Source organism: Theropithecus gelada, unplaced genomic scaffold, assembly GCF_003255815.1.
Source record: "Theropithecus gelada isolate Dixy unplaced genomic scaffold, Tgel_1.0 HiC_scaffold_15884, whole genome shotgun sequence".
In the NCBI taxonomy this organism is placed as follows: domain Eukaryota; kingdom Metazoa; phylum Chordata; class Mammalia; order Primates; family Cercopithecidae; genus Theropithecus; species Theropithecus gelada.
In genome coordinates this window covers 2,670,352-2,694,744 of record NW_020257641.1, presented here as the reverse complement: position 1 = coordinate 2,694,744, position 24,393 = coordinate 2,670,352, and the positions used below count along the sequence as shown (strand labels likewise).

The window sequence follows — 24,393 nt, the reverse complement described above, 5'->3', positions numbered from 1 at the left end:
ATCTTGGGGTTTATACCAGAAACACAAAGTTGGTTTAAAAATTGAAAATCAATGTAATTTACCATATATCTACATGATAATCTATGTAGAAAATTCTATAGAATTTACAAAAAGCTACTAGAATTAAGTGAGCTCAGGAAAAGTATAGAATACAAAATCAATACACAAACTTAACTGTATTTCTATATGCTAGAAATAAACATTTTGAAATGAAAAAGAAAACCAACAATACTATTTGCATGTTTTTTCTATTTACCAAGCTGCCAAAAACAGAATTTGAAGTAGTAACCTTGATTTACCCCTTTTCCTCATGAACTCATTCTATCTGAATCAAATCAGCCAGTCCTGTTGACTATCTCCTAACTTACCTTCTTTTCTTCATTCCCCACAGCCAACCACTACTTTCTTAGTAATTTCTTTATTCCAACAATCTCCCAACTGTCTATTAGTTACTGGCTACACTATAACCAAAGGGATATGTGTAAAATACAAGTCTTATGTTTAGTCATATAAAAAAATTCATGTTTGATTTTATCATGGATTAAAAGGCATTTTATGATATCATGTACTGCTCAAACCTCATCTTTTACCCCTTCTCCTTTTATTAAATAAAAGTTTAATACTAAAACTTTTTTCCAGTTCTTCAAATTCAGCATTCCTGTTTCTTCACTCTTGATCTCGGCATATGCTCCTGCTTCTTTCTTAAACACTTCGGTGTACCCCAGGTTTCTCTGCCATTCCCTCTCAAAATACAACAGAGTTAAAAGAGACAAGAAGCAAAAAATACCAGTTAGCAGGCTACCAAAGAGGATTACACAATAGGTAAATAAGAGCTTGAATTAAGATATTACAGTAGAAACATATGAACAGATAAGAAAGAAATAGTGAAATATATAAAATAAATTTAAGCATATTAGCAACCATGTACTCAAACATGGCTTGTTGAAATAATGGTCAGCCTCTATGTGACTTTTCTCATATTTATTCAAACCTAACGTGATAAATAATATAAGAATTGAGTTATATAAAAGAAATGCTGAAAAGGTAAATAAAATTGTAACAAATAAATGATGTCATAATTTAGTAGTGTTAATTAACAGTATACTGCATTAGAGTAATGATTTTCATAATATGGTTCCTTGGACAAGCAGCATTAGTGACACAAGGGAACTTATTTGAAAGTAATTTATTGAGTTCCACAGTAGACCTTCTGATTCAGAAATCTCTAGGCATAGGTCCCAGAAATCTGTATTTTAAGAAGCCTTCCAGTTGTTTCTCATGCAAGCTGCAGTTTGAAAACCACGGGGTTAGGAGCTATGCAAAGAGGAGTAGACCAGTAAAATATCATAATCCAACAAAAATTCCATAAGACTGAACTTGCACAAAGATCAGGCCAACAATAATTAATAATCTACCCTCTATCCTACTTAAGAGCAGTATAATTCAATTTAATAAGGAAAGTAACAGTAAATGCACAGGAATAATATAATCTCAAGGCTCTGTTAAATAGCATGCTGATAAAGACCACTAAGAAAAACCCACCTTTAACTGCTCATAAAATTAAACAAATAATGCATAATGAATTATAACCACAATATTATTTTCCTTATTAATTCAACATACATTTACTGAATATTACTACTACAACAAGATATTATGCTAAAAGCTAAAATTGTGATACATAGGTTTTAAATTAAAGCATGAGAAATTCTGAAAAGTCAAAGCTTTAAGTAATTTTCTTTGTTGCACTGGAACTTATTACCAAGGAAGATTCTAAAGGGAAAGACAGTCAGCTATTATTCTGTATTTGTTATTTAATACTTATGAGAAAAAAACAACATGCTAAGTGCCTTTTATCAATTATAAACCCAATTACATTAATTTCAATGTCTAAGGCAATAGTAGTTCTAATTCTCTAAAACTAATATATAAAAATATGCAAAAATATATACATAATATATACATACATGTGCATATGTATATGTAACATACATAAGTTTTAAGATTTAAAAACTCTGAGCTAAAGATAGGTGAGAATTAATTCTAGTAGAATCTTGTCAAATTCCTTTTGATTACTGATAGTAATTTTATTATATGGTTACCTCCTCTCCTTAATATGTTCATTTACTATGTAAATCCTATGCATCCATATTATCATCACTTGGGAAGCAACATCATGTGGTAGAGAGTATAGGCTTTGAAGTTAGATCTGAGTTCAAGTTCTTTCTCAGCTACTTCAGTAGTTTGCATGACATTAAACAAATTAATTGACTTTCATAAGCATTAGATTTTCATCTTTAAAACGGTTTTAATGACACTTTCATCATAAGTGAGGAAAGTATTGTGAGAATAAAATGGAATATTATAAGCAAAACATTTAGTTGATTAACAAATTCACAGATGTTTTATAAATGATACTCCCCTACTCCTTTCTCTTGAAGCATAGCATCTTTTTCCTTCAGTCCGTTAATTATCCTCAAAGCCTTAATTCACACTGACACCTAGAATTGGAACGCTACTTATAAGATTTGTGCTCTTGACAACTAGAAATGGGACACTATTTATAAGATTTGTGCTCTAAAGGTCCTTCTGTGGACACATTTTTGCATCTCAAAAATTCTTCCAAATATTTAAATAATGAAACTGCAGTGCAGCAGACAAGACTAGCATGGGGAGTTAGGAGATCCAGGTCCTAGTTTCACTAATGCCAGGAAGTAGCTTTGGCTTGGGATGATGTCTTATGAAAAATTAGAGTGTGAGGCCAGATAATCTCTAAAGCCTCTTTTGGGCCTTTAAAATTCTGATTCTTACTTTTCTGGAAGAATTACTTTGAATCATAAACAACTGGACTCTTGGAACCTGGAATGTATCTTATTTGAGAAGGAATACTCAAGATAGAAAAGACAAAGAAAGAAAAAGTAGGAGACAGCAAAAAGATCAACCTAGCTACAAATACCTTTTTCCCTACATTCATTCTGGTGTAATTAGCTCTACATCTTTTTGTATATGATATGTCTTTTTGTATACAAATTTATGTGACAGAATTTTTATCTCTTGTAGTATACATGATCTCAATATTAATCCTTCTGGAGTGCTTCCTGAAAAGGATGGTTTTCATACTTATGGTAGTGACTACAGTGGTGAGTCGCTGGTCTCTTCCTCTTTTGTCATCTTGTCACTTACCCAGTCAATCTAATGCCAGCCTATAGCTAGAGGGTCTGACTTACGAGGGTCGGCAAGATCTAAGAATTATTTATTTTTTCTCTCCATGAGGTATACTTCAATGAGGTATAACAGTCACCTTTCAGTATTTGCTTGGCTCACAATTAAGAAAGGAAAAAAACCTTTTATCTGAGGAATGTGAGCACCTTTAAATGATCAGGACAAGAAAGGCATTTAAAAAGTAACAGCAGTCACATCTCACTCTCCCTTCAGGGACATAATTATCTCTTGAAGCTACCTGCTATATGGGCTGTAGACTGAAGCCAAGTAGCCATAAAATGTTATACACCCTATAGTTCAACCATGTATAGCCAATCACTAACCAATGTTATTTCTGTAAATCAATGAGAATTCCTGAAGAACAACTTTTGCACTTACTCGCTCACCTGATTGATCCTGTTTATTCTTTAAAACCTCGAACTTTTCTTATGTTCTCCAGAGCACTCTCCAAGGCAACTTGCAAGTATATCCTGGGCTGAGGTCCTCAACCTTTGCACTTGAATAAACTCTCTTTAAACTACATTCTGACCCTTTTGATTATTTTAGGTTCAACCTGGGAAGGTTGCATTATTGATATTTCTACTCACTTCCATTTTTACATGGGTTTATTTATCAGGAAACAACAGTATAACTCTAGGCCCCTGAAGAAGCTCAGGTCGTCTAGTGAAGGCATCAAAGTATGAGGAAAGTTTATTTTAATTTTAGTTCAGTATAAAAGCATTTATTTTCTCTGAGACTAGCTGGCCCTTGGTTTGTTTTTCTTTGTGCCATCCTCATATTTTTCCATGGCTGGTTTGTGGTACAAAATCAGTAAATGATGTCAAGAAAATAAGTGGTAGTATTTAATGTTTCATATATAATTCCCACTAGCTATTCATTCAGAGAACGAAGATCCCAACCACGAGAGAGGGGAAGAAAAAAACAAACTAACTTTTCTCATAAATATTACTTGTATTCTCTATAGCCCTTCTATTAATATAGCCTTATAAACAGATTTCTAAAACATTAATTCAGAACCATTTCTTCAGCCTCCTAATTTTTCTAAAAGTATACGAAATATTCCCTTCAAAATGGAGATCCTCTTACAGTAATCAAAAGAATATACTTTATTGTAGAAGTTCCTCACTGTGTAAGCATATAAATTTACAAAGAATTCAATCAGAATTTGCTTGTATACCCTTTATCTAGGTTCAGAGTAAGGTATATCCTTTAGTGCATTTTATAATGCTTAATTGTCAAAGTAAACATTTCTATTATTCACATGCTATCTTCTATTTCTATGATGTGATCTTTCTAATTAAAAGAACCACAATTGCAATTACTGAAGACTAAGTAAAAATCCAAGGAGTTTAATGCCAAATAATTGTACCGCTCTGAAATTTAATCTCTATCTTATTTATGAGGGTCTCTGATAGAATTTGGAAATTTGACATTGAATAAATTAAGAATTTTTATTAGAAATAGCTCTCTACAAATAAAATAAAAAAACTAATTTTACTTTAGTGCAGACTATATACATCTGAAGGTATTTTAACCTTTATGCCCAATTTCCTCTCTTTCAGTCAACAGGCACAAATTGGACTTACTTTTTAGTTGTCTGAGACATATAATCAATGAAAGTGATATTACCTGACATAATCATGAAAGCCTTAAAGCTAATAACTTCTGAAAGATTAAAACGTCAAGAAAAGAGGAACAAAAGAAAAAGAATTACCTCTATTTAAGTCAAGTAAAAAAAAACTTCATCAAATCAGTGAATATTGTAAATCAGAAAGGACTTTCTATATTAAACTGAGAGGAAAAACTAAATAAAAATGAAAGACAAAATGTTAAACTTACTGGGTTATCTGTGGAATCATCAGCCAACTGTAAACCAAAATAGTCCTGCTCAGTCAAATCAAGATGCTTGAAGACTATATCCAACAAGACTTGCCCCTGATCATGTTTCTGGAAAAAAAAATTGAATGAAATCAACTTTGATAGGTTACACACTTTACATTCTTTAACGTGGTCGACTTTTGTCCTCATATATTAACCAATTTATGGCAGAGGTAGCAAACTTTTTTTCTGCGAAAAATCAGGCCTTGGCGATGACCTTGAACAGTAGGATATAAATAACTCCCAGGAGCTTAGCATGCCAATAATGGAGCACTAGGCATAAATGGGTTAACTTGGTAACTGTTTCCATACCGATGACTTGGTTGAGAAAAAAGACTTCACATGTGACGTAGTACTTTTAGAAAACAACCTGACCTCAGGCAAACTGGTTTAAAGAGCATATACTATGAAAATATAAAAAAACATTTTATTGAAAATACTTTCCACTTTCAGGCTATCATGGTATTTTTGTTAGTTCATAATATTGCCGCATCAACTCATGTATATATCTATATCATTTTGTTATGCCTTTTATTCTTATATTTAAATTGTGACTGGAAAGTGATATATTTGGCTAAATATTACTTAAAATATAATTTTGTATTAAAATAAATAATGCCATAAAAGGGGAAACAAAGATGGTAACAATAATTCATAGCTAATTGATAAAGGATTGCTAATATTTTCATTGCCAAAGTACTCAGAGAACTTTAGAAAACTATCTCATTTTAACCTCATACTAATTCTATCATGTAGAATTAGTACTACTATTCTTTGGGGAAGTAACTACAACTCCCCAAATTCCAAAGCTGTTAAATTGTGGCACAAAAGATATGATTAGATAATCCTCCCCACCAAAAAATATAACTAGTGAGTAAAAACAGACAAATGATCAACATGTTCAGTTAAAATTAAAAAAGAAACTGGGAAATTATAATGACATGCCATGGGCAAACAATAATCCCTAAAATAAAATCCAATGATAAAAAATAAAGACAAGAAATACTTATTGCTGCTAACATGGTAGAAAGATAGCTGTTGGGAAAGCAATTTGACAAAACAAGCAATAACAATATCAACTACTCTGGCATCTTAATATAAATAGCAAACAAAATCTAATACTGGAGGAATCTTCTATACCTATCAATAAATTCACTAGAGAAGCTTATTCTTGCTACATTTATATATGACATATATTAGAAACACATGTGCAATGGTTTGAGTTTGTCCCCTAGAATTCATGTGTTGAAAATTTGGTCCCTGGTATGGTGGTTTTGAGAGACAAGACCTTTAAGAGGTGATTAGATCATTTAGAGGGATTAATGTCACTTTCCAGAGACAAGGTTAATTCTCAAGGGAGCGAGTGAGTTCTCACTATCACAGTACTAGATTAATTACCACAAGTGGGTTGGTATAAAGTGAGGCTGCCCCTGGGGTTCTGTCCCTTTTACATGCACCCACTTCCCCCTCTGCTTCTCTGACATGTTATGACACAGCATGCAACCCTCAGGACCAACCAGATGTGGCAATCTGATCTTGGATTTGTTTTCCCAGCCAAAAGAAACCTCTTTTTTTTTCGAGAAGTAGTTTCACTCTTGTTGCCCAGGCTGGAGTGCAATGGCACAATCTGACCTTGGCTCACTGCAACCTCTGCCTCCCGGGTTCAAGCGATTCTCCTGTCTCAGTCTCCTGAGTAGCCGGAATTATAGGTGCATGCCATCACGCCCAGCTAATTTTTGTATTTTTAGTAGAGAAAGGGTTTCATCATATTGGTCAGGCTGGTCTCGAACTCCTGACCTCAGGTGATCTGCCCGCCTCAGCCTCCCAAAGTGCTGGGATTACAGGCGTGAGCCACCGCGCCTAGCCAATAAACCTCTTTTTAAAATAAATTACCCAGTCTCAGGTATTCTGCTATAGTAACAGAAAATGGACATGGTAGAGAACAGTGATATATTTTACCACTAGTTTTTCTTCTCATTAGCTATAGCAGTTTAGAAACTTCCAGATACCAGTCAGAATTCAAACTTACAGCTGAAACAATAAGGACATTGTTTTTTTCATATAATAGAAAGTATAGAGGCACAAAAGACTCCAGAGCAAGCTAATTTGGCAGTCAAGGGACATCAAGACTAGGTTTCTTTCCATCATTCTCATCTGCATTCCAAGTGTTGGCTATATTTGTGAGCCTTTAGCAAGATGCTCACGGCAATTCCAAGATTCATACCCACATGTGACAATGTTCAAAAGAACAAGCTCCCTTGTAAAAGTTACCGTACAAAGACTCTTATAGGCCAGAATTGGGTCAAATGGCTATCTGAAAAAAAACTCATCAATCATGGGAAGTATGTGCTTCAAACGGCACTTCTCAATGTTGGCTTCCATTCAAATTGCCTGCAAATGTTTTATAGACTGATGCAGTCTACCTCCCTGACCTGTCTCTCATTCTGATTATATTTGTCTGGGGAAGAGATCAAGCATTAATCTTTTTAAAAAGCTACTAAGGTGAGTCCAGTGTACCTTTGGTTGAAGAAACTATTCTTTCCTCCACTGAATGTATAGATTTATTTCTAGGCTCTATACCTTGGGTTTTCTTTCACTTCCTATATATCACAGACTGGGTACTGCAGAATTCTGTAACCCAGAAATGCCAATAGGTACTGATGAAAGAGCCCAAGAAAAGCCCGCTTTCTCTAGGAAAAGGACCAGAAAAGGGTACATGGCAGCACAGAAACCTGACAATGCCAAACCCAATGGGAAAAAAACTGGGCCCTTCTCTACTTGTGTCCATGGAAATCAAATGAGAAGCCTAGTTTCATGTGCCACCTGGTTTGAGCAGGCAGCAAGTGAAAAGCCTGAACTTCTACCCACTTCCAAACAGTACCGAGTAGTACTTCATGACATCTCCTCTAGGGTGGTGTAAAGCAGAAGCAGAAAACATATCCTGAACTTTCACTTAGGCTTACTGGTAGCAGGAGGTATTAGGCTTCCCTTATTGAGTGGGTATTAGGAGAAGCTGAGGAGGAAGTCTGGACTTTCACAGCTATCATTGCATTGCTGTAGCAAGTGGTGTCTCCAAAACAGACAGGAGGAAGAAGATTTGAGAGAAAAGGTAGATGGAAAAAGGGATAGTTAAATCTTGAAGTGTAATCCTGGATAGGACCCTTAACAATGAACTAACTACATTTGAAACTGACCAAAATTTAAAAAGCAGGCCAAGACCTGTATGCTACCAAGGTGACTCCCTACTACGAAGACAATTAAATATGATCCAAAATCTCATAACAAAATGTCTCAAATGTCTGAGATACTATCTAAAATCATTCATTATAACAAAAGCTAGGAAAATCTCAACTAGAATAAGAAAACACAATCAACAGATGTCAACACCAAAATGAATCAGATGTTGGAATTATCTGACAAAGATTTGGAAGCAGTCATCAGAAAAAAAGCTTCAATGGAAGCAACCATTATGAATGTTGTTAAAAAGAAAATTAGAAAAAAAACAAAGATTATTTCAGCAAAGAAAGAGAAGATATAAAAGAACCAAATGCAAATTATATAACTGAAAAATACAGTAACAAAAACGTATTAGATGGGCTCAACAGAAGAATAAAGATAAGAAAGAAAAAAAATGATTAATGAACCTGAAGAAAAAGCAATAGAAATTAGTCATTAAGAACAACACTGAAAAGGGCCGGGCGCCGTGGCTCACGCCTGTAATCCCAGCACTGTGGGAGGCCGAGGCAGGCGAATCAGGAGGTCAGGAGATCAAGACCATCCTGGCTAATATGGTGAAACCCTGTCTCTACTAAAAAAAAAAAAAATACAAAACATTAGCCGGGCATGGTGGCACACGCCTGTAGTCCCAGCTACCCGGGAGGGTGAGGCAGGAGAATCGCTTGAACCCGGGAGTTGGAGATGGCACCACTGCACTCCAGCTTGGGCGACAGAGCAAGACTCCATCTCAAAAAAAAAAAAAAAAAAAAAAAAAGAAAAAGAACAACAGAAAAAACAGACTGAAAAAATAAAAGGATGACAACAACCAGACTGTCAGCAACCTGTGGGACAAGAAAAAATGAAGCAGCATTCATTTCACGTTTTATTGTCAAAATAAAATGTTTACAAATTTGGCAAAACCGAAAACGCACATTCAAGAATCCAAGTGAACCCCAAACAAAATGAATCAAAATAAATCTACCTTATAACACATCATAATCAAAATACTAAAAGCTAAACACAAAGTAAACATCTTGAAAGTAACTAAAAAAAAAACCAGAAATTACCAATAGGTAACGACAATTCAAATTAGAATGAATTTCTCATCTGCAACCAAGAAGGCCAAAAGGAAATGTGTTAGGCTGTTCTTGCGTCACTGTAAATAATATCTGAGACTGGGTAATTTATAAAGAAAAGGGGTTTAATTGGCTCACGTATCTGCAAGCTGTATAAGCACAGCACAAACATCTGCTCGGCTTCTGTTGAGGGCCGTAGGAAGCTTACAATTGTGGCAGAAGGCAAAGTGGAAGCAGGCACATCACATGGCAAGAGCAGGAGTAAAAGAGCCAGGGTGGGAGGTCCCAGAATCAACCGGATCTCAGGTTAACTAACTGAGTAAGAACGCGCATATCACCAAGGGCATGGTCATAAGCCATTTATGAGGGATCTGCTCCCATGATCTAACTGCCTTCTACTGGGCTCCACCTCCAACACTGGGAATCACATTTCAACATAAGATTTGGAGGGGACAAACATCTAAACCGTTATCAGGAAGTGTACAAAAAAATTTCAGTTGCTAAACAAACAAACAAAACCCAAGCCTGTCAATCCAGAATTCTATGTCAACAGAAAATACTCAATGGGAATGAAGAGTAAATAATAATATTCTCAGAAAAATTTAAGGAAATTATCACCAACAGATCATCCCTAAAATAATGCTCTAGGAAATATTACAGTAGTTATTAAGAAATTATTTTAGGCAGTTAGGGTAAGGAGTCCTCAGTAAGGTTTTAATTTCTTTTAATAAAGGCAGCTTCCGAAACATTTCTTTGGTTTTTTTTTGAGACAGAGTCTCGCTCTGTCACCCAGGCTGGAGTGCAGTGGTGCAATCTTGGCTCACCGCAATCTCCACCTCACAGGTTCAAGCAATTCCCCTGCCTCAGTCTCCGGAGTAGCTGGGATTACAGGCACATGCTACCAAGCCCAGCTAATTTTCTTTGTATTTTTAGTTTCACCATGTTGGCCAGACTGGTCTCGAACTCCTAACCTCAGGCAATCCGCCCGCCTTGGCCTCCCAAAGTGCTGGGATTACAGGCATGAGCCACCGTGCCCTGCACATTTCTTTTCTAATAGAAAAGCAGCTTGCAAAGCAGCTACTTGGGAGACTGGGAGAGGAGAATTGCTTGAACCCGGGAGGCAGAGGTTGCACTGAGCCAAGATCATGCCACTGAACTCCAGCCCGGGTGACAGAGCGAAATTCTGTCTTAAAAAAAAAAAAAAAGAAAAAAGAAAAGAAACTCAGGGAGCTAAAACTCATCTTTTAACCTGGGATTCTGAATCTCTAAAGGCCTCTGACCAGCTAAAACAAGCCTTGCTTAAGGCACCAGCTCTCAGCCTTCCTGTAGGGAAGGCCTTCAATCTGTATGTATCAGAAAGGAAGGGAATGGCTGTAAGAGTTTTAACAAAGGCTTGAGGACCAGCTCAACAGCCAGTGGGTTACCTAAGTGGTGAACTTGATTTGATGGCTAAAGGACGGCCAGCATGTCTCCAAGCCATTGCCTCAGTAGCTCTGCTGGTTCCAGAAGCATCCAAATTAGCCCTAAGAAATGATTTAACTGTTTATACCCCATATAACGTGGCAATACTACAGTACTCTAGGGGGAGCCTTTGGCGAGCCCCTTAAATATCATGCCCTGCTGTTGGAGGGTTCCAACATCCAATTAAAGACCTGTTCTCGCCTAAACACAGCCACCTTCCTCCCCAAGGAAACAGGGGAACCCGAGCATAACTGTGAACAAGTCATAGTACAGACCTATGTAGCCAGGGAAGATCTCAGGGAAACTTCCCTAGAGAACAGGACTGGACCCTCTTCACAAAGGCAGCTCTTTTGTAGAAAAAGGGATCAGTCAGGCAGGATACCAGTAGTCACTCTAAATGACACCATTGAAACTGCGTCTCTCCCTCCAGGCACAAGCACTCAATTAGCTGAGCTAACAGCTCTTACAAGAGCAACTGAATTAAACAAAGGAAAGGTAGTTAACATTTACACTGACTCCAAGTATGCTTGCCTGGTTCTCCTTGCTCATGCTGCCATCTCCATGCTCATGCTGCCATTTGAAAGGAAAGGCATTTTCTTATTACCAATGGATTTCCTATAAAATATCACAAGAAAATTAACAGGCTATTATCCTCAGTTTTCCTTCCATGAGAAATAGCAGTGACGCATTGTAGGGGACATCAAAAGGGAACAGATGAGGTAGCCAAGAAAATAGATTAGCTGATTAGGCAGCAACGTCAGTGGCAAGGAAGCCTCAAGACATCAACACACTTCAAACCCCTCTAATCTGGGAAGGCTCCATAAGAGAAATTAAACCTCAGTGCTCCCCTACAGAAACAGAATGGGCCACTTCTTGAGGATACTTGTCAGCCCTCAGGATGGCTACAGTTAGAGGATGGCAAACTTCACTTGCTAGTCTCCAGCCAACAGAAAGTCCTTAAAATCTTTCATCAAGCTTTTCACTTGGGAAAGGATAAAACTTACTGATGTGCCAGAGATTGTTTTCACGAGAGAACTTACTAAAAACAATCGAGCAAGTTGTTAATGCTTGTGAAGTCTGTCTTAAAAATCCCCTGAACAGGCAACTCCTTCCTCCTCAAACCCAAAAAATAGGAAGTTATCCAGAGGAAGACTGGCAGCTAGACTTCACCCATATGCCAAAAACAAAAGGCATTCAACACCTGCTGGTATGGGTAGATGCCTTCACTAACTGGGTAGAAGCATCTCCATGCCATACAGAAAAAGCCTCTGAGGTAATAAAAATGTTAATTAATGGAATAACTCCTCTACGTAGGTACCTTCAAAGTGACAAAGGGCTCTCATTTAAGGCAGCTGTCACACAGGGGTCTCAAAAGTCCTAGGCATAGAATATCATCTCCATCGTGCTTGGACACCCAATCCTCAGGAAAAGTAGAGAAAACGAATGATATTATCAAGACACCTCAGAAAATTATCCCGACAAACTCACCTTCCTTGGGTCACTCTTCTTCCTAAGGCCTTAATACAAATAAGAAATACCCCTTCAAAATTAGGTGTTAGCCCTTTTGAGATGCTGTACAGACAGGCTTGCCTTACCAATGATTTTCTATTAGATCAAGAAACCTCTGAGCTAGTTAAGCATATAACCTCTCTGGCTCACTTCCAACAGGAATTAGCACAATTAGCAAAAGCCCAACCCCAGGAAACAGGGACACCTCTATTTAACCCAGGAGATTTGGTACTGATAAAGGCTCTCCCTTCTCTCTCTCCCTCCCTCCCTAAACCCAAGCTGGGAAGGGCCTAACACTGTTCTTCTTTTAACCCCCTCTAGGCAATAAAAGTTACAGGAATAAAAGTTACTCCTGGATACATAACACTTGCGTCAAAGCCTGAAGAACTGAGGGAGCAACCCCTGACAGCCCAGAAGAATGTTCTGAATATCAATGTGAAGAAATAGGAGATCTGGCCGGAGCGGTGGCTCACGCCTGTAATCCCAGCGCTCTGGGAGGCCAAGGCGGGTGGATCACAAGGTCAGGAGATCGAGACCATCCTGGCTAACAGGTGAAACCCGGTCTCTACAAAAAATACAAAAAATTAGCCAGGCATGGTGGCAGGCGCCTGTAGTCCCAGCTACTCCGGAGGCTGAGGCAGGAGAACCCGGGAGGCGGACCTTGCAGTGAGCAGAGATTGCACCACTGCACTCCAGCCTGGGCTACAAAGCGAGACTCTGTCTCCAACAAAAGAATACAAAAATAAGAAATTTGAGATCTTGGCCGGGAATGGTTACTCACACCTGTAATCCCAGCACTTTGGGAGGCTGAGGTGGGCAGATAACAAGGTCAGGAGTTCGAGACCAGCCTGGCCAGTATCATGAAACCCCGTCTCTACTAAAAAATACAAAAAAATTAGCCAGGCATGGTGGCGCACAACTGTAGTCCCAGGTACTCAGGAGGCTGAGGCAGGAGAATTGCTTAAACCCGGGAGGCAGAGGTTGAAGTGAGCCAAGATCGCGCCACTGCACTCCAGCCTGGGCGACAGAGTAAGACTCTGTCTCAAAATAAAAAAAAAATTTTAAAAAATATAAATAAAAAAGAAATGGGAGATCTTTAAGCTGAAAGTCACAAAAGATAAGTAACTGAGTGAGAACTACTCATTTTATGCAGTCTCACCCCTACCTCACCAAATACTTTTTGTCTTGTCTACCTCTCCTTTTGAGATTCAATGCCAAATATTAGAATTTCTTTTTGATGGGAATTATTTACCATGCCGCCCCTGCAGGAATTGCTACACTCTACTATTTGCAGTAGGATTACAGACTGTAGCACTCTCAGGGTACAATATTGGACAGAGAATCTCAATTACTGTAGCATTTTGCTTAATTATCATCCTCCTAGTAGGAATAACAGTTACTAACAGGAAGTAAACATGAGTGTTTTACTATCAATAAGTCTGTTAGGACTTCTTGTCAGACTTAGTAATATGTCACATCCTTTAGCTCCTGCAGTATCAGCCATGGCCCATTTGGATAACAAGACTAATTGTTGGGTCTGTTCTAAGTGGTTTGCTCAGTTTAATGACACTAAGGAACCCTTCAGTGACCTACAACTCACCATCGTAGGATTCCCTTTGTTAGCTTTACCTTTAATCCTTAAAGATTTAGGAGACATAAATGGGACATAGTTTGGGGCACTTTTAACTGGGTAACTAACTCCTCTCAGCACAACGCTCTTCCCCCAGTGCCAAAGAACACTCTCCCCAAAGATAAACTTCACACCCTCAGGCTGGTAAAAGTTGACCGGGTAATAGCAAATACCTCCCTCTGCTTTAAAAGCAGTAGGGAAGGACCATACTTGGGAGATCTCAGATCCTGTAACATCACACTTGTAATTGCTGATAGTTCAAAGATGTGGGGAGGAAAACGCAACAGGAGCGATCTAAAAGGATGAGAAGCCCTAATGGGGGGCTTTCAAAATCTAGCCTTTCCTTCTGGTTGGAAGTCCCGATGGGAGTGGTATGCTCTAAGTCACCATGCTGACTATAATGTAAAGAATAACATGGGGCGGGCGCGGTGGCTTATGCCTGTAATCCCAGCACTTTGGGAGGCCAAGGTGGGTGGATCACGAGGTCAGGAGATTGAGACCATCCTGGCTAACATGGTGAAACCCTGCCTCCACTAAAAATACAAAAAATTAGCCGGGCATGGTGGCAGGCGCCTGCAGTCCCAGCTACTTGGGAGGCTGAGGCAGAAGAATGGTGTGAACCAGGGAGGCAGAGCTTGCAGAGATCGCACCACTGCACTCCAGGCTGGGTGACAGAGTGAGACTCTGTCTCAAAAAAAAAAAAAAAAGAACACATGAGCCTTTCCAAATATGCTCCCCCATGGAATTCCAGACCCTTGTATGATGCTTGCTAATGGTAGCAGCTTACAAATCTGTGGGTGAACTGGAGACATCTGGACTGACAGCCCTTGCCACAAGGATCATCTGAGATATTGGCCAGGGCATATTATGTTTTTAATTTTTCGAAACTCCATTTGTCAGGTGGATCCTTCTCACTTGGCATGTCAAATTCCAAACAGCATTGTAAATGACTATTCTAAATATGGATATACTTATCCCAAGGATGCCCCTATTGTATGTAAAGAAGGGAAACTTCTATGATATGAGAAAAATCTGCTGGTGTCTCTCACAAGCCACAACTTAGAACCATCCCTTCAAGGAACAGGGCTATATTTTCTTTGTGGCTCCTGGATAAACGTAATCCTCCCAAGGCCTTGTAAGGGAACTTGTACTACAAAAGCAGTAGTTCTCGACTTGTTACTTTTAAATTCTCCTGAGATGGCAGCATCATCTGGGGACATCCCTAACTCAGGGTCTTTTAGGCAAACTGCATTATCTCGTATATGCTGGACAAAGAGATCTATCATTTCTATGCCCTGGCATGGAGATTTAACTGAAAGGGTAGACTGGGGAGGGCATGCACATGAGAACACCATCTTAGAAAACCCATGGATGAGAAATTCTATAGCCATAGGTCTATTCTGGTTTATGGGCACCCCTCTCCTTGAAAGATCAGTACTTAATATTTCCATTATGATGCAATGAGGATGGAAAGCAACTGTAGGCGCCATAGAAGCACAACAGCCATCTACAGACATTTTAGTCTCAGTAGTAGCACAAAATAGACAGGCCTTAGATGTCCTGATAGCTGAAGTAGGAGGTACCTGTGCACTTTTAAATGAAACATGCTGTTTCTGGATTAACACCTCTAGTCAAGTAGAGGAAAATATACACATACTTAAAAATCAAATCAAAATAATTGACAGGCTAAAAAAAAATGCAGGCTTCAGCCCTGGGTGGTTACAATCCCTCTTTAATGAATTCCAGTCATCTTTATGGAATTGGTTAGCTCTTTTATTAAGCTCCCTCCTGCTTATACATCTTGTATTCATATTTGCACCTTGTATACTCACTACTATAACTCCAATTATTGTCTCTTGCCTAGAAGCAATCAAACTCCAAATGGTGCTACAAAGTGAACCATGCGTGGGCACACCATTCTTCCGAGGACCCTTGGATCGACCCCAGGAGGAACCCGAGCTGTTCTTCCCCACTTGATGCCCCCTTTCAGCAGGAAGTAACCAGAAAGAGTCGTCGCCCAAAACCCTGTAACAGCAGTTAAGGTGACATCTCCTCAGGGGAAATATTACAGGAGTTATTAAGAAATTATTTTAGGCAGATAGAGAGGGTAAGGAGTCCTCAGTAAGGTTTTTTATTCTTTTAATAAAGGTAGCTCCTGAAACATTTCTTTTCTAATAGAAAAGCAGCTTGACAAGCCAGGCCGGCAAGCTTTGATATGCAAATACTGGTGATTAGAAACTGGGTCTATTCAGCATGGTGATTCCTCCATCTCTTCCTCATCACCATGTGTGCCAAGTGTCATGGCTGCCTCCAGATGACTCCGTGTGTGCAGGACATCATAGCGAACTGCACTTGCATGTTAAAAGGCCAGGGTGGGAGAGCCAGGTTTTTCGCTGACTACATGAATGACACACCTGATCAAATCAATGCCCTGAGCCCTGTGCAAATCAGACACCGCCTCCTCCAGCCTCCTAATATAACCGACTATTTTCTGGTGCACTCAGGGTTTTCCTCTCTGTTCGGAGCCCCACTCCCTTGGTCTCTGTAAAGGGGAGCCTTTTCCTTCTTTCTTATTAAACTTTCCGCTCACTGAAACCTTGAAACCGCGCCACATGTATCCGTGTTGTTTATCTAATTGGTCTGAGACAAAGGACCCTGGTGTTCCTCCAGTCATCAGAGACCTATCAGAAGTTCTCGAACCAGAAAGTAAATAACATGAAGAAACTTGGAACAACAAAAAAGAATAAAGAGTAATGAAATGGGAGAAATGGAAGTAAATACAAAAGCCCATTCTTCTCTTTAAGAATAAATGTTTAAAGGCTAAAGCAAAAATTATACCTATTTGATGTGCCCCTAATGTATATAGAAAAATACTTAACACAGTTATATTGGGGAAAACACAATACTATAATAATTCTATTATAAAGGGGGAAGGAAAGGCCTGTAAAAGTAGATAAGGTTTTTATATGTACTCAAAGGGATAAAATGCTGTTAATGATATAGCATAAAAATTTTTTAATGTAAATTATAATAGCAAGAATCACCTAAAAAAGCTATCCAAAGATATACTCTCAAAGACACTATAAAAACAAAAATGAGGCTGGGTGCGGTGGTTCATGCCTGTAATCCCAGCACTTTGGGAGGCCGAAGCAGGCAGATCACAAGGTCAGGAGATCCAGACTATCCTGGCTAACACGGTGAAACCTCGTCTCTACTAAAAAAAAATACAAAAAATTAGCTGGGTGTGGTGGCGGGCACCTGTAGTCCCAGCTACTAGGGAGGCTGAGGCAGGAGAATGGCGTGAATCTGGGAGGCGGAGCTTGCAGTGATCAGAGACTGTGCGCCACTGCACTCCAGCCTGGGCGACAGAGCGAGACACTGTCTCAAAAAAAAAACAAAAATGAAATTCTAGAAAATGCCACGAATCTAAGAAAAGCAGTAAAAATAAAAATGAAAAGCAGAACAAACAGAAAATAAGGAAACAAATAATAAAGTAATAAAACTAGTAATAAAATGGCAGAAAACAAGCCATAGAAAAGGGACAAATATAACTAGGGATGTCAACATCTCTTTCTCAGCAATTGCTAGATTAATCAGGAAAGATGTAAAAAAGAAAATCAGCATGGATATAAAAGAACCCAACAACATATTAACTAATAGAATTGACTGACATTTCTAGGACACTCCATTCAACAACAGCAGAATATATGTTATTTTAAAGCATCCACCAATATTCACAAGACAGGCTATATCCTGGGTCATAAAACAAACCTTACTCAATTAAGAATAACTGAAATCACAAAGTGTGTTCTGTGACTATAATGAAATCAAAATAGAACACAGCGAGAGAAAGACAGGAAACATTTGGAAATTAAACAACTTCTAAATAACCCACAGGACAAAGAGGACTCTGGAGAAAAACAAAACAAAACAAAACAAAAAACACTGAACTGAAAGAAAACTCAACATATCAAAGCTTGTGGAATATAGCCAAAGCAGAGCCGAGAGGAAAATTTATAAACCTAAATGCTTACATTAAAAAAAGGGAAGGTCTCAAATCAAGTCTAAGCTCCTACCTAAAGAAAATTAGAAAAACAGAAACCAAAATTAGGGAATACAGGAAAGAGCAGAAATCTAAGTATTTAAAAACAAGAAATAGACAAAATTTGGTAAAACAAAAATCTGGTCATTTGAAAAGGTCAATGAAATTAACAAACCTCTAACAAGACTAAAATGAAAAGGGGAAAAAAAGACACAAATCAACCTTTACAGAATTGAAGCTGTCAGAAACCAGTGCTCAGCGTAGCCAAAAGAAACCTGCACTTAAACAGAAAATTTCTCAGCATGGCACTTTTACGTTGGCGGAAGGGTGCTGCTTGCACCTGTTACAATTACAAGAGCACACCGAACAAAGGAAGGAAGGGGTTTTTAACCCTAATGCAGCTCCTGTTTCTGTGTCCTTCCCCTATTGGCTGGGGTTGGACCGCACAATCTAAGCTGATCCTGGTTGGCTTAGACCTAATTTTTTTTCCCAACTAGGGTAAACATGCAATTTGCAAGAAAAGGAGAAGGGGGAAAAAGAAGGGAGTAGGGTTGATTTACAATTTATGACCAGGAAGTTGAGTCTTTGAAGAGGAACTCAGTTGTCCCAACAAAGCTAAGGATGTAACTACATATTCCAAAAACATTTACAAGGTAACAAAATAGGAGAAAGGAATCTATAAGCATAAATTTGAGAACTTGGATGAAACAGACAAATTCCTCACAAATTTCCTACTAAAATTCACCTAATATGAAATAGATCATACTAAAAGACACATAATAATTTTAAAAATTGAAATCATAGTGTTACAGGTAGTTAGGCAGGCATAAGCCAGGCAGGAGAGGGCTCTCCCCCACCCACTAAGAATGTCAGGTGATCAGGTGATGGTTCCACAATTATGCATTGCCTCTCTAAAGATAATTCAGCAGCTGGAGGCAGGGAGAGACAATCTCCTGATAATCTACAGCTGTTAACGTTATAAAGTGTTAACTGAATGCAGGTGCCAGGGAGAAGCAAAAAGGACTTCCAATAAAATCTCAGGTGTTGGGTGAGGGAACCCAGGCATGTGCATTAAGAGACAAAATAGCAGAGCCTGGCTTTCCGAGGGCACACCACTGGAAAAGGGAAGAAAGCCTCAGATGGGCATGTGTAAAACTTTCTAAACACACTGCATGTGCTCACTTTCTAAGGGTAAGAAGGACACTGTGCATGTGGGCAGCCCACCCTAAGGGAAGAATCATGGGGAAGGGTTCCAAGATGCTGGAAGGGGACTAGCCCATAAAGTCTTAGGATCACAGTTAAACGTGGCACTTGACCTTCTTGGTGCCCACTTGGGTCTCTTCCAAGTGCACTTTCTTTTCTTTCCTGCTCTAAAGCTTTTTAATAAACTTCCACTCCTGCTGAAACTTGCCTCAGTCTCTTTTTCTACCTTATGCCCCTCAGTGGAATTCTTTCTCATAAGGAGGCAAGAGTTAAGGTTGCTGCAGACCTGTAAGGATTCACTGCCAGTAACTCGGACACCTTCCACCGGTAACAACAGTTTCAAAGCAAACCTCCCCAAAAAACAAATCTCGTGGGCCTGATTTCACTGGAGAAGTCTACAAAATACAAATCATTTAGATGAGAATTAAGAATAATTTTACACAACCTTCCTCCAGAAAATAGAGGATGGAATTTCCCAACTCACTCTATGAAACCAGCATTAGCCTGACACTTAAACAGAAAAAGACAGTATAAAAGAGAAAACTACAGACTAATGTTTCTCATGAACACAGATGCAAAAATCCTCAAAAAATATTAATAGTACCAAGGGAACTGAGCAATATCTCAAAAGGATTATACATGACCAAATGGGGTTTTACCATAGATGCAAGGCTGGTTCAGTGCTTAAAAATCAATCAAGTGATGATGTACAGAAAGGAACTCTATGAATCTGTTCCTGAGCATAACAACTACTACTAGGGAAAATTATAAAACAAAAACAAAGAGCAAGAATTTAGTCTTGGAGAATTCACCTAAAAGAAAGCAACAAAGAAAACAGCATTTATTCCACAGAGTCTACTAAATCTCAGTAAGATCAGCAAGACCCTGTGGCACTTAAGCCACAACCCACTCCCTCCTTCTCCTGCCCAGGCCAATGTTCCACTCTGGTAAAATGTGGCCAGGAAGATGCAAATCCCTTTTCCCTCAGATCCTAGTCAAGGGATACAGGAGAGGCAGACCACCAGCATTTCTCATGCTTCCCAGCAACATTATCACAATTTAAATTCCAGAGTGGTGTGTCAAAGATATCAAAAGCGACCTTCCTCCGCCCAACGCTTACAGGGCAAGACTCTACCTCAGACACAGATGGTCCAGAATACTGAGCCCTAATCACCGTTGCCTCAGCTCACTCATAGGGCAAAACTTCCATGTAGGGAGGGGCAAATCAAGTAAAGGACACTGCCCCTACAAGAGCCCTGCTTGTAAGGCAGGAGTTTCACTCCAAGAGAAGCCGAACACTGTCCCCCACCCCAACTCTAGAGCAGTGGAGAAGCTGTGTTAAAGGGAGAGAAGCCACAAGAACAGAATACTTAAAAGCTCTACCCAAAGAAACTGACTTTATTTGGTACCGAGTATAGAGAAGTTCCAGCCTAAGAGTGCTCTTGAAAACAACATAGGTCAGCTAGTTTACCAGAGATAACCAAGGAAATATGATAAGAGGGTAAGACAAATAAGGTAAGAGCCCTCCTAGAGTCAGAACAAACATCAAAGATTGGCCTCAAAAACTATCCCTGCAAAAGGGCTTGGATTTAACTGGATCAAGACTGTGGAACAATTTATGCTCTATTTTATACATTGATGAAAAAAATGCAGAAATTAGACAATAATTATTGAAGCTTAACAACTGCATATGAAACTGACAGAAGCAGTTAACCTAACAGAAATCAGAGAAGAGAATTAAACAGAGCCCTGATAAACCACTGTCATCCCAGGGTGACTGTGACAATGCCTAATGCTGTGCACTGTGAGGAGGTATCAGAGGCTAAAACTGTTCAATCAAATCACTGAAAAACAAGCAAACAATAACGACAAGGCTTGGAAGCGAGGGGTCAATATGTTATCAATAGTTAAAATACACAATCTAAAATGTCCAGTTTGCTTGAATGCAGTGGCTCACACCTCTAATCCCAACACTTTGGAAGGCTGAGGTGGGTAGTTTGCTTGAGCCCAGGTGTTTGAGGTCAGCCTGGGCAACATGGCGAAACCCCATCTCTGCAAAAACAGTACAAAAATTAGCCGGATGTGTTTCTGTGTGCCTGTAATCCCAGCTACTCGGGAGGCTGAGTGGGAAGATCAATTGAGTCTGCGAGGTTGAGGCTGCAGTGAACCATGATCACAACCACTGCACTTGAGCCTGGGTGGCAAAGCAACACCCTATCTCAAAAATATATAAAATAAAGTAAAATGTCAAGTTTAATCAAAAACATAACACAGGGCAAAGAAACAGAAACGTATAAGACAAACAGGAGAAAAATAGCAGGTAACAGGAACTGCTCATGAGAGGGCGTATGTGTCAGATTGAGCAATACTTCAAAGCAGTCATTATAAATATATTCACAGAACTAAAGGAGACCATGCTTAAAGAGATAATGAAAGGTATGACGACAATATCTCAGATACAAAATATAAAGAGATAGAAGTTATAAAACAAAATCAAATGGTTTTTCATAAAAATACCTGTCATGAAAAATATATTTAAGGGGCTTACCAGTAGATCTGAACTGAAAAAAGATAATCAGCAAACTTGAAAGCAAATCAACAGCTTATATAATCCAAATAATACAGAGAAAAAAGAATGAAGATGCCAGATGTGGTGGTTCACGCCTATAATCCCAGCACTTTGGGAGGCTGAGGTGGGTGGATCACGAGGTCAGAAGTTTGAGACCAGCCTGACCAACATGGTGAAACCCCGTCTCCACTAAAAATACAAAAATTAGCCAGGCGTGGTGTCATGTACCTGTAATCCCAGCTACTCAGGAGGCTGAGGCAGAAGAATTGCTTGAACCCAGGAGGCAGATGTGGCAGTGAACTGAGATTGCATCACTGCACTCCAGCCTAGGTGACAGAGTGAGACTCCGTCTCCAAAAAAAAAAAAAAGAAGAAGAAAAATTAAGAGCCTCAGAGAAATGCAAGCACCTTTAAAGGGCCACCAATGTATGCGTAACGACAGTACCAGAAGGAGAGGAGAGAAGGAAACAGAAGAAATTATTTAAAGAAATGTGGATGTGAACTTCCTAAATTTGATGAAAAACATTAATCTACTCATGCAAAAAGCTCAATGAACTATAAGTACAATAAATGCAAAACAATCCACACCAAGAAGCATTAAAGATGCCAAAAAAACAAAGAATACATTGAAAGCAGCAAAAGAAAAAATAACAACTCCTCATGTACAAGGAAACTCCAAAAACATGAATAGCTGACTTGTCATAAGAAACAACAGAAGTCAGAAGACACTTGGATGACATATTTCAAAGCACTGAAAGAGACAAAAACTCTTACCAAGAATCTTGTACTCAGCACATCTTTAAAAGATAAAGGCTAAATAAAGACATTCATTTCCACGTAAACAAATACTGAGAGTATTTGCTGCCAGCAGATCCACCTTTACAAGAAATACCAAAGGAAGTTCTTCAGGCGGAAAAAAAGTGACCCCAGACAGTGATATGAATTTACATGAAAAACCAAAGAGCACTGGTACAGGTAAATGTGTAACTATAAAATAGAGTATCTCTGGCCGGACGCGGTGGTTCACACCTGTAATTCCAGCACTTTGGGAGGCTGAGGCAGCGGACCTGAGGTCAGGAGTTCGAGACTAGCCTGACCAACGTGGAGACACCCCATTTCTACTAAAAATACGAAATTAGCTGGGCATGGTAGCGCATGCCTGTAATCCCAACTACTCAGGAGTCTGAGGCAGGAAAATCACTTGAACCGAGGAGGCGGAGGTTACAGTGAGCGGAGATCGAGCCATTGCACTCCAGCCTGGGCAACAAGAGCAAAACTCCGTCTCAAAAAATATATATATATATGAGTATCTCCTTTTTTTCTTATCTGATTTATTATAGTATAAATAGTATAAAATAATATGTGTGTGTATATATACACACAATATATATATTTTTTATATGCATACATATATATGTATATGTATATAAAAGCTGTTTTGGCCTATGGAAATGATACCAGATGGTAACTTGAATCTATAGAAAGAAATGAAAAGCAACAGAAATGATAAATAGAAGGCTAATATATCAATTTCTATAAATACATACTTGATCTCCTCTCTTCTCTCAGCTTACTAGACATAAAATTATATAAAGTAATAATTACAGAATATATTTTGGGGTTTGTAATACACGTATATGTAAGAATAACAGTACAAGAAGGGGAAAGAGGAAATTGAGCTATATAAAGTAACATTTCTGTATCTCACTGTAATTAAGTTATTATAAGCCTGAAGTATTCTGATAAGTTAAGATGTATCTGCTTAAGTCCTAAAGCAACTAGTAAAAAACAAAAATTTGAAAAAACCATTAAAGGAATTCAAATGTTACACAAGAAAATATGCACTGAATGCAAAAGAAAGCAATAAAGGAGGAAAAGAGAAACAAAAAAGACATGAGTCATACAGAAAACAAAAAGTAAAATGGTACAAATATAAATCCAACCATATCAATAATAACATTAATTGACATAACAAAAATCAATCAAAAGGCAGGGATGTCAGACTGGTTAAAAAAAAAAAAAATAAGACACAGCATATGCTGCCAATGGAAGACACACTTTTCTTTCAGAAATACAAATATATAATAAGTAAAGGATTTAAAAAGTTATACCCTAAGGAAGGTGGAACAGCTATACTAATATCACACAAAGTTTTAAAATAAAAATGTTACTAGAGACAAAGAGGAAAATTTTATAATGCTAAAAGGTTCTTCCATCAGAAGATACAAACATAAAAATATATGTACCTATAAAACAGACAATTCAATAATGGTTGTAGATTTCCATACTCAACTTTCAATAACATATTAAACAACAAGGCAGAGATCAGTAAGGAAATAAAAAACTTGGAACAATGCCATAAACTAATGAGACCTGACTGACAGGTCAGACAGAACACTCCATCCAACAATAGCAGAAAGGGCATTCTTCTCAAGTGCACATGAAATATTCTCCACAATAAACCATATGGTAGGCCATGAAATAAACCTCAGTAAATTTAAAGGAAATGAAATAATACACAACATATTCTCCAACAACAAATGGAATCAAACTAGAAATCAGTAACAGAAAGAAATACAGAAAATTCA

The 24,393-nt window shown here is 38.5% G+C and overlaps 1 protein-coding gene across 2 annotated transcripts in view; it reads right to left on the bottom strand.

Moving 5' to 3' along the window:
- LOC112617170 (tyrosine-protein phosphatase non-receptor type 4) overlaps positions 1–24,393 on the bottom strand; it is a 230,589-nt gene that overhangs the window by 117,140 nt on the left and 89,056 nt on the right. For both annotated transcript variants that reach the window (XM_025373929.1, XM_025373930.1), the window contains one exon: positions 5,062–5,169. In XM_025373929.1, coding sequence (XP_025229714.1) covers positions 5,062–5,169 — 108 coding nt within the window. The remainder of the gene's footprint in view (positions 1–5,061; positions 5,170–24,393) is intronic.